An 11,704-nucleotide genomic window follows, 5' to 3' on the forward strand; every position below is an offset into this window, starting at 1 on the left:
GCATTCCAAAGAACCCAGGTTTCAATCTGGGTCCAGCCATCCTGATGAAAATTTCCCTCTCCAGGCAAATGCTAGGATAATTCTTCATAATAGGTCAAGCCAATTCCTTCCCAACGTTCCTGTTCTGTATAATTCATTGTATGTAAGAGTCCAATATTACCTTGCTGTTGACAAGATACATGCTTTGTACCCTCTTGAGCAATCAAAAATTTAAGTTTTTAAGGACCCCTTTACTTCATTGCCTTCATCACTATCAAGAGGTAGAAAACCATTTGTAATATCACAAAAGTACCTTAAGAAAATAACAATGTTAAATAGTTAATGCACAAAAAATAATTAAGTTGGTTGGTTTGATTCTTATTGATACACCCCTATTGTTCAGAATCATTTCTGGAACACATCTAATCCAAGCAGTGTCTATCTGAATTTCATACCCCTACCATTTACTACAATCACTAACTAAATTCAAAGTATGACAATAAAACACAACTTTTTAGTTTGAAGGTGAGATAGAAACTATGAAAACAAATTCAAAATTTATTTTATACATAAAATCAAGGAACATTAAAATACCCACATTTACCCATTACTTGCAAGCTATCGATTTTTATTAATGGGTTTTTAAAGGATTCTTAGTGAAATTTAAGAACTTTAAAGGGTCCTTAGTTAATTTAAGACAAATCAAGAAATTTTTTAAGGATATTAAGGAGGCTTACGAACCCTAAGATATTTATTACATTCTATAGAGACTTTAATCATGGTATAAACTACTAAGCTATGGAACACGTAAGTTTTACATGGAAACGGTTACAAAATACAAAAAAAAATAATAGTAAGACAAAGAAACTAGATAAAATAATTTAAACAAAATGTTTAGGCTTAAGTACATACATTACAAAAAAAAACCAGAACCAACAATTTTTAATTTGTGTAGCTTCTGTTAATCATAACTCATTTCACTATACACACATGTTTTAAATTTTATACATGGTTTTTAGGACAACGTATACATAATCATAAAACTAAAATCATTCAAATATGCTACTAGTTACTATTTAATTTCGGATTATGTAAAATAACTATCCCAAAAAAAAGAGGTTGTGCAAAAAAATTACTACTCAAATAAAGAAAACAAAATGAATGAAATATATTACACAAAATTTATTTATCACTATTTATTTATTATCTAAGTGCCTGCCAACAGTTATGGCCTTTAATAGACATGCACTTAAGAAATAATACATAAAATACAGAGACCATCACAATAATGAACATAGGGAAACACAAACATAGAATAAAATCACGACAAACACATGACAAAGACACTAAAATAACCAAAACAAAAGAAACAGAAAAATAGCACCATAAATATTAATTTAAACTAATTAAATATAATTAATAAAATATATACATTATACTCCCGATTATTCAGGTGCAGGTTATCTGGTTGGCGGATTAACAGTGCCATATCTCACATTCATAAAACATAAAAAATTTGTCTTTTTATTTCCATGCGTGCACAATGGAAATGGCACTTGTGCAGCATTAAATATGATGCAATTAATTAGTAATACAACAAATTAATAATGCAACGAATGAATCATATGATGAATCAACAAACAATATTTTGCTTTTCCTCAATAGCTATTCGCTTCGCTTCCTTCATTGCATAAATATTTTCGACGATGCCCAGGTGTGCAACAAACGTTTATATTCCGCCTTCCTGCATGTCAACAGCATATCTGGAGAGAAAAGCCAGAAGCTTTCAGGGCTAGTTTACCTTTACCCACTAGGATGCACAAGTGACAAATCATGGCAGACACACATTTAGTAAATAACAGAGTCTGGAATAACGTAAACAAGTTAAATAATCTTTTTAATAATTGAAAATATCAAGTTTATGCTTTTTAAATTCTTATTAGAACTGAAATAAATCTCCTATATCAGTAACATTATTATTATGTCACTCAGAAATGTTGGCAGTGCCTACATTAGAAAAAAAAAATGTTATAGCCCTATTATGTAAACAATGCAGTATGTGAATTTTTAAATTTAATTTTCGGCTGTTTAATCTTAAATGTTATTCAACATTAATTTAAATGTGCTTCAAATGTATTTAGATTTGTATTAGTACTATAAATTTATTTTTACAGGAGTAGTGTCTTGATTAAAATGGTAGTCAGCAATCACACTTACCTATTTGGAAAAGAAATTATTTTGATTGAAATACTGTCTTATGGAAATAAAGGTTTGTGACTAGCGCTGTTTAGATTAGCGCTCTGTTTTACTGGAACAAATTAGGGTGTTACTTTGAGGAACGTGTGTTACAGTGTTTGTCTAGACAGTCAGAATAAAAAAGATTTAAGTTTTTCTTTTAAATTTTTTAACCATGTTTTACGGTTATCCATGGACCCCTTGCCAGTCATTACCCCGGATAATCGGGAGTCTACTGTACATAAAGGTTACTTAATTACACTAAATATATGAATTCAAAATGTCTTTCATTGAAATTTTTGATTTTAAAAATGGTTCCAAATCTTTTAAGCAATTATTACAATTAACAGTGCAACATTAGGACAGCTGATTGTTTCTGTACGTAATTCCAAATAATTGCAATGTTCTGTGTTTAAAAACAGGAACTCTATAGTTGAATATATTTATAGATCATCAGCATAGAGAAGAGCTGTGTAATGCTTACGTACATTAACTACCTAAGTATTTCATTTATGAAATTGATAAATAAAAATGATAGTGCTAACTTGAGACACTTCTGACGGTACATTTAAAGAAGATGAAAAAGTGTTTCCAATACATACAGCAAAGAATCTTTCATTTAGATAGCAACGAAACCAATTATGGTAACAGTCATTCAAATTAAAACTCTTTCATTTATTTACAATTGAAGAGTGATTGCATGTATCAAATGGTCAAATTATATTTAAGTCAAAATATACTGCAACCGTCTACATGCGAGATAAAATTTTGTCATATGTATAATTAACAAACACAAATAAATTTTTGATCATAGTTTTAACAGGTACAAAACCATGTTGACAACCTGATATTACATTAAATGTTTGTGTATGATTTTTTTTAAAAAACTTTAGAAATGCTACACTAAAGTAAAATTGGTCTATAGTTTGTAACTAAGTGTCTATCACCTTTTTTTTTTTTAAATACAGTAGACTCCTGATAATTCGGGTGCAGGTTAACCGGTTTGTGAGTTACCCATGCTTTATTTCACGTCCATAAACCATTAACACAAAAATTATTTTTGACTTTTTTTTGTGAGCTATTGATTGATGTAAAAGGACATTTTATGCTGTGATTCAAGACAAAAAATGCTGCTAAACACAGTGCATACACAGTTGATAGTGTAAGTCGGCAATATGAACTATGAAACTGCAGAGCAAATTATAAACGCACCCTTGTAAGCCGTGTGTGCTTGTGTTCCATGTGCCCTTGTGAACTGCGCTCAAGTTGGCGCCAGCACGGCGTGGCTGATCAGTGATTCATGCGAGTGATAACTGGCATACGTAGTTTCAACACAGCAGTATTTTATTCTGCCGTAATCGTTAAGACAGTACTGTAATTATAAACGCAAACAAATTGTACTTGACATTCAACAAAAATAAATTATTGACCAGCTAGATGTAAAATACAGCTATGTTTTAGTGATATGTACTGCACATTTTTCTGTAAATTACATCTAACAGTTAAGTACCCATTACGTAAAACCTTATACAGTGTTTGTCAAGATAGTTAGGATAAAAATATTTTAACCGAACAGTTTTTTTAGACATTGCTTTAACCGTGTTTTTCGGTTATCCGTGCACCCCTTGCAAGTCATTACCCTGGATAATAGAAAGTCTACTGTATTGGTGTAACAATAACCTGTTTCTATGATGTTGGATAAATTCCAGAAGACAAACTTTGATTTAAAATATGAGTTAAAACCGGAGTTAAAAACTCCTTGCAGGCTTTAATATAAGCTGGGAATGCCATCTGCTTCTATTGATTTGATTGGTTTTAGACATTTAACTGCCCAAAGAACATGGCTGATGGTAATGGTAGGTGGCATCAGGTTAGTTTCATATTTATGCATCTGTGGTTGCAACTGCATATCATTTAGCTGATCATAAACTTTAGCAAAGTGTTTACCAAAGGACTTAGCAACATCAGCTGGTTCGCTTATTCTTACATTATTTTCAATAACTTCAGGAGACTGTTTATAACCTTCCATCATAATCTGAACATAGTTCCCAAATTTTGATGGGGAGGAATTTATCTTTTATTTTCAGTCCATTTGTTTTTCTCTGATTTACTTTTTACTTAAACTGATCTCCTAAAGTATGAAAACTTCTCATAATTATACATATTTTTAGTTTTTTTCTAAATGCCTACTGCCTAAAGAAGTGTCCTTTGCATTTCAAGAGATGTCCTTTGCATTTCAAGAGATAAATAAGATTCTTTGAAAACCAATGAGTTTTGAGCCTTGTTGAGAGAGGAATATATTGTTCCACTACATTTCAAGGGTGCCCATTCCCGGGGATGGGGGAGGAAGCAGCCACCCTAGCTCTCAGGGAAAGCAAAAAATAAAGGGTGTAGGGGGAAAAGTTAAATCTGTACCATCTCTGTTATTGCTGTGCGCATGGTCTGCCTTCCCCTTTACCACCCCTTAGCGCAACGACAGTGTCTGGAGGGGAAGACGTGGCGACCCCTCCAAATCAAGGCGATGGAGTGTCAGCCCGTCTTACACGAATGCGACACAAGGGTTATAATGCATGAACTGCATCATGTAATCGCAACTGGAAAATACACTACATCGTTAACCCATGTCCAAATCATTCAAACACATACATATTTACAAAAATAAATCAAGTTAACAGAACATCAGCATGCTAACAGTCATGCTATTTGTTTGCAGTCATAAAAAACCTCTCTGTAAAAAAACTATATTATCATAAACAAAAATGCTGCATGTGTTAAAATTACTCTTTCTTTGAAGGCTTGGTTATCAAATTATCATTTGGTTAAGGGTTCTGTAAAAAGATAAAATACAGAACATTTGTGTTTTGTCACTACTTTTTCCGTCACTAATGTCCGACGCAAAAACGTGAGTTCATTAAAGATACATAATTTTAAGATGCCAACGTAATATTTTAATAGTTAGATGGTTATTATGTTATTTACCTAATCTGAGTCTGATGTGAAGCTGGCATTTTCCATTTCACTAGAGGAATCTTTGTAGATTCTTCAAGATTAACGATAATCTTATCTATTTCAGTATCTAATAACCTATCACTGTTCCAGTATTCAATCTCGATTTTTTCCACATGCCGGCAGCATTCTTTCCATTGCTCTTTAGAGTAGCTACTAAACAGCTGTTCACATAATGTCTTCTTGTCTTTGAGTGAGGATGATATTTCTTTGCACACTTGTCCTTTAATATATCCCCACACTAACTCAATCGGATTGAGGTCAGGATGATACGATGGAAGCCTGATTTACTTCGTGGGAGTTCATTTGAACGATTTTGGTCAATTTTGAAAGTTTTGGAAGTGGGCACTTGTTTTGCAAGTAATAGTAGGTTGGCTTTTGTTAGGTCAGAGGTGAATACTACGTTGTTTATTTTTAGCCACTCTTGAATCACTTGTTTGGTGTTAGCAGAAGTCGGCTTCTTATTTGTCTGTACATTGTGATAACTTGCATTGTTGAGAACAATGACGGAGTTTTCAGGCAAATTTGGAAGCAGTTTATGTGCAACCCATTTCGAAAAGTTTTCGAAATTCATGTCATTATGATAATCTCCCGTTGTTTGTTTTGACCAGAATATCAACAATGCATTCTGTACAAATCCCTCCTCTCCTCCTGCATTCACAATTATTAAACGCTGGCCTTTCCGGATTGGCTCTTTAATACCCAGCTCATTGTCCAATTGCCAACAAGAACTAACTCTGTGGGTAGCATGGATTTACGTTTCATCTACATAAACGATTGAACGACCATCGTTTCGAAACTTGCACATTTCTTGTAGGAAACGCCCCCTCCATGCTGCTATATCAGGCTCCTCAATCAAAATCTTTCTCCTTGACTGACACTTCGTCCAACGGAATCCCAGTCTCTGTAACAGTTTGCTCAAAAATTCTTTACTGCAGTCCAAAACACCATCATCTCGCAAAGCCGTCTTGAATTTATTTAAAGTTGGGACAGTTTTCCTGACAGTTTAAAATTCATGCACTTTTCTCCTCACAGCATCACACGTAAAATCGTCGACTTCTAACCGTTTTTTGCGTTTTTTTTTTTGGCCAGTAGGTGTTGAAAAGTTCAGACCAATTTTACTTTTTACTTTCCCCTCAGCCAAAATCCTTTTTACCGTTGATTCAGACACACCCGTCGCAGCACTTGTCGCTTCAGTAACATTGTATTTTAAACCGTACAGAAACTTCTTTTCTTTCAGATGCATCGCAACGTTGTATTAAATTTCACGCGCCTGTCCTCGCAAGGGTCGTCCTGGAATAAGGTTCGACTTAATTCCCGAGGTTGATGGGATAGGCTCGTTTGTTGTTCCGTGTAACCCAGGTCCCGGCATGACGCGCTGACGCAATCCTCACGCAGCCGAGTGAAGCGCGTAACTGATCCCCTCCACTTCCCCTGGCGGCTATCACGTGACGGTAGTGTGCGTCACACCACGAGTATCTTGCCGTACTATAGTCAGGTGTTTTTCTTTCAAGACATTGATTTAAAAGTCAGTATTACATTGATGTGGTTGAACACTAAAACATTTTTATATAGCATTTTTTTAATGCATATATATATATATATATATATATATATATATATATATTCATATCTGCTTTGTTTTCTCCCTACTGTTTTACATTTGGCTAGGTTATGTTTTATTCAGTCTTATATGATTTACCCACATTTGAATATTTACGTTAAAACAGAAGAGAAAACTTAAGTACTCACTTTGGGAATCACGATAGCATGTATTTGCAACAACAGAAAAATCAATCATAAATTTTTCTAAAACAGAACAAAATGTTTGTGTTTTAAATGCATGACTCAAATAATAATTACTGATTATACCATTCAAACAGTAAATATAGAAGACAATTTACAAGTGCAGTAGCTCAGTTTTCTTCATTTAATAAAATGTCATGGTTTTTCGTAATTTTTTTATTAAAAAAAAACATCTTAGTAACACAATTAAATTTCTTGGTTTATCCATCAAAATTTTATGAAAAAAAAAAAAAAAAAAAAAAGTAGCTGTTCTAAATTTGAAAACATGAATTTTTTTTAGATGTGAAAATATATTTTTGTACCTATAGCTTTTTTTAGCATGAAATATTTTTAGTTTCTTGGTTGACAAAAAAAAAAATATATATATATATATATATATATTTTTAGGTTGTCAAATATTGATCCCAGCAAGTAAATGCAGCAAGGTATTTCATAAAAATATTTTGTAGTCAAATTTCACACATTTCATTGGAAACTGGAAAAACATAGAAGAAAAAATCTCATTCATAAAGGCATATTCTAGCACAGTAATAAGAACTTTTATTAAATAGCTAAATATTTCAGGTTGCCAAATATTTGACAACCTGTAAGAAGACTTTTTTATCTCAAACTAAGTGAAACTAGTTTTACTACACAAATGAGCAAAAAAATAAAAATTATTAAAACCATCTTATTCAACAAATGTAGAACACCAATTGAAGAAGAAAAATGTGAAGTATAACCATTTCTGAATTTATAATCTGAGCCATCAAAACAATCAAAATCACTAATATTATCTTTAAAATCAGAAAATTTATGTGATTCTAGATCAATTTTAAAATTGTAGGACTTATTATTGATGAAATAATAGATGTATGTGAATATTCTATTAAAATTTATGATATACCACATATAAAAAAAACAGTGGTGTATCTTTTGAAGATGACTTTAAAGTATATTCACTAAAAATTACAAACAATGAACAATATAATCATATTAATTGATTTTATTTCAACGATGTGAAAGCTTGCATTACTGTTAGATAAAAGATTTATTAAATTTTAATTTAATAACAAAAAATAATACCGAACATTATATGTGTGATAGATTCTTTACCTCTCAAGAAATATCAAATAAATGTACAGACAACTGTTCTAAAAAGAGTCAGTAAGAATCAATAACCCTTAAAAGGTGAAAATAAAGTATTAAAAAACTAAAAAATATAATGAAAGCAGATTTTAAATCACCAGCCTACTGAAGAAAATATCAACCAATAAACCTAATATGAGAGAAACAAAGAAATTTAAATTCCAAAATACCCAGTTTTAGCACAGGATGATATTGATAATGAATGGTCTTCATAAGACGGCACCTAAATATATAAACTTACAAACAAAGAGATAATTACCATTGATTTAAAGTTAAATAATGAATAATATACAATGAAATATCTGTAAATATCTTACATCGCGGTTTTTCCGCAAAGGTAAAATAAAATTACGAAAATACCATTTTCCAACACTAGATACATTCCTGTATTTACCCTGAAAACAGAATTAATAAATATGTAATGGTTCATGAGACACCACACTTTAACTTTAAATTATAATACCTGTGCATTAACGGTGCCGCCTCCATTTATTGTTTACCCATATGGGTTTCTATGTTTATTCTGGAGAACAGAGGTATTGTTTTATAGTAAAAGTAATTAATATGACTGTGTATTGCAGATGTAGGGAAATGTTTATAATTTCTGTGTGTTAGTTGTTTGCCAAATGTCTTTGAACTAAGAATATTTATTTTGACATTTCATTTAAAGTATTGTTTTGAATCACGTAGTAATGATTGATTCATAGGTTATGTTATAGATGTAAAAAATACTTTTAAAATATTATGGATGGTTGGTTGGGTTAGTATAGCGACATTAAAAATACACCAATCCCTCACTTAACACATCTTAAAATTGCACAAATTCATTTAGCACAATGTAAATTTTACTGCCCCAGTATTAAATAGCACATCTGTAAATTTCAGTTAGCACTAAATCTCCACCGGTCAAAAAAAAAAGTCTGGCATGAAGCCAAAAAGTCTGTTTCAACTCAGAAAACAATAAATGTACCATGGCATTCAGTTAGCTAAGGAGGGGAAAAATGTGCACGCACGTCTGACTACGCTATTGCCTGTTGTACAAACATCAGTTATAGAAAATTCAGTTGCGGCTATGGAGTGTAAAGGAATTTTTTACATTCAGTCTGTCCATTCGTCTGCCTGTAACTGTATGTGTGCAAGCACCTGCAGTTAGAATCATATTGGAATCATGGCTTCCAAGTGAGTGTGTAATGCATCATGTTCAAGTATTTGAGACAAAACTAGAAGTATAACTGCATCCAGAAAGTCATGAAGGCCACACTTATGTTGGTTGCACTTTAGTTTTAAGCAAGTCAATTGTGCACACAATCATACAAAATAAGGACTCTATCAAACATTTATATAAGTCTGATGCTGTTGGTTGTACTGGCGGGAATATATTAGACATTAGATAACGAAACAGAACTGAACAGATGATTCACACGGAAAAGGTTGTTAAATGAATGGTGCAATGAAAAAAAAATTACTAGCCTGACAGGATTAGTGTGAACCAAGTGGTGATACGCAAATAAGCACTTTAATTTTTGAAAAATTGAAATGTACTTAAATATCCAGACAGTAAAATCGGTTTCACTGCCAGTAAATTGATATATTGGAAGGTTCGTGGAAAGGTACGTGACGTAAGTTGAAGGTCATACACGGGCGGGCATGCCAATCAGCCGACTTGACGATAAGTAGGTACATAACCACCATAAGTACATATGCCGTTATGCTGTGTTTTAATTGTCATACAAAGTATTCGATGGCATATTTAGAATTGAGTGGTATTCTACGCATTTATATTACGTAGAGAATATTTCCCTACACATTTTGGAACATATTAAATAAATTACGCTTGTTATTTATGGAGACCAATGCTTCGGAATACGCAATTTTGAGTAACACACACATTTTTAGGAGCGTATTAGTTGTGCTAAGTGAGGGATTGGTGTACTCTAAAATATTGTGAACAGTTGCCTGCGTTAGTAATAGCTACATTAAAAATACTGTGAAAGCATGTGAACTGTTGGTTAGGTCAGGACAGCCACATCTTAAATTGGTAATTCCTAAGCGACTATAAGAAATATTTTATATATTTTTTAAAGTAGCTATACAAACCCAACCAACCATAATATTTTAAAGTACTTTTAATGTAGCTAACCTTACCTAATCAACCATTCAATATTTGAATAAATTTCATCAAAACAAACACACAAACCAACACGGGTAAACAATTAATGGCTGCAGCAGCGGCTAAGCCCAGATATTGAAATCTGAGATAAAAACTGATTCCTCAGAAACTCGTAGGAATTTATTAATGCTGTTTGTAAGGTAATTACAGGAACGTCTCTAGTGTTAAAAAATTGAATTTTTGTAATTTTATTTTTACTTCACAGAAAAGCAGTGACATAAGATATTTACTGAAATATCATATAAATGAAGTTTCAAGTTTTGTTATGCTGCATGTTGTAACAAAGATTAACCTATAAGCCTCCAATTATATATCAAGGCCCAGACTTGCATAAGAGGTTTATACAATTAATGAAAAAGGAAGAAGAGATTGGGGAAATAAATTCTAAAATTGAACCAATCGCCCTACCATAACATAACTACTCTTTAAAATGGTTTGTTTTAATGTCACTAACCTAACCTCACCAACCATTCACACTATTTTTAAGGTATTGAATGACACTAACATAATCTAACCATCAATATTACATAGCATTTTTAATGAACCTAACCTCCTAACCAACCATCAAAATTTTTTTTAACCCAACTAACCATTCTCACATCACAGATTTGTAATATACAATCCTCACCTAACCACTAGTTAAAATGATAAACTACTCAAAGTATCACAACGCTCTCTTAGAGAAAGATTGATAAACATGTCAGAAAAATTTAAAAAAAAAAAAAAAGCATTATGCAATTTTTTCCTCAGAGAAGTGCCTATCCTTCAGAATGACCTAATCAGGCAATATTAATGTGCCCTAAAACCTTTCGCTAAAATTTTTCCAGAAGTCACTATAATAAGCAATTAAGTCTTACTCATGGGTATCAAAGACCCCGTATTTACTTAACATAAAAAAAAACTTTAATTCTCGCACCTTGTTCTCTACAAAGTCCTTCACTTGATCCAAATCTCCATTTTTAATTCCCCATACCAAGTCACTCATTATGTCTAAATTACAAACACAAAACTTGTAATAAAAATTTAATAAGCACAGGTCGTAACAATAAACACTAATACTACAAGAACAAACACAACATGCCAAATTGGGAAATTTTTTTGTCAAGTGCATAGAAAGATAAGACACGAGATAGCTACAATCGGCTAGTACTTCGAGCATAGAGAGCTCATTCATATAATGTTTGAAACCGGTACCTTAATCAGCTGTTCAAAGGTTACTAGAGGAAAAACTCCCATAAGAATCAAAGTAGCGGCCGGCTATCGTGCGTGTTATTTTGGGTTTGCTGCGTTCACCAGAGATTTTAGGCTTCGTTCGTGTACATAAATGTGTTCATTCACCAACATAGTGGGCCGAATGCACAGATTCCACTAAATATTTAG

General features: G+C 32.4%; 1 protein-coding gene across 1 annotated transcript in view; it reads right to left on the minus strand.

Annotated features, from left to right (window-relative positions):
* The window catches only part of LOC134529520 (myotrophin), a 30,888-nt gene extending 19,448 nt beyond the window's left edge, over nucleotides 1-11,440 (minus strand). Inside the window, exon 1 of the mRNA XM_063363695.1 lies at nucleotides 11,241-11,440. Coding sequence (XP_063219765.1) covers nucleotides 11,241-11,435 — 195 coding nt within the window. The 5' untranslated portion in view covers nucleotides 11,436-11,440. The remainder of the gene's footprint in view (nucleotides 1-11,240) is intronic.
* Between the last annotated feature and the right edge of the window lie 264 nt (nucleotides 11,441-11,704).

Source organism: Bacillus rossius, chromosome 2, assembly GCF_032445375.1.
Source record: "Bacillus rossius redtenbacheri isolate Brsri chromosome 2, Brsri_v3, whole genome shotgun sequence".
Classification (NCBI taxonomy): Eukaryota; Metazoa; Arthropoda; class Insecta; order Phasmatodea; family Bacillidae; genus Bacillus; species Bacillus rossius.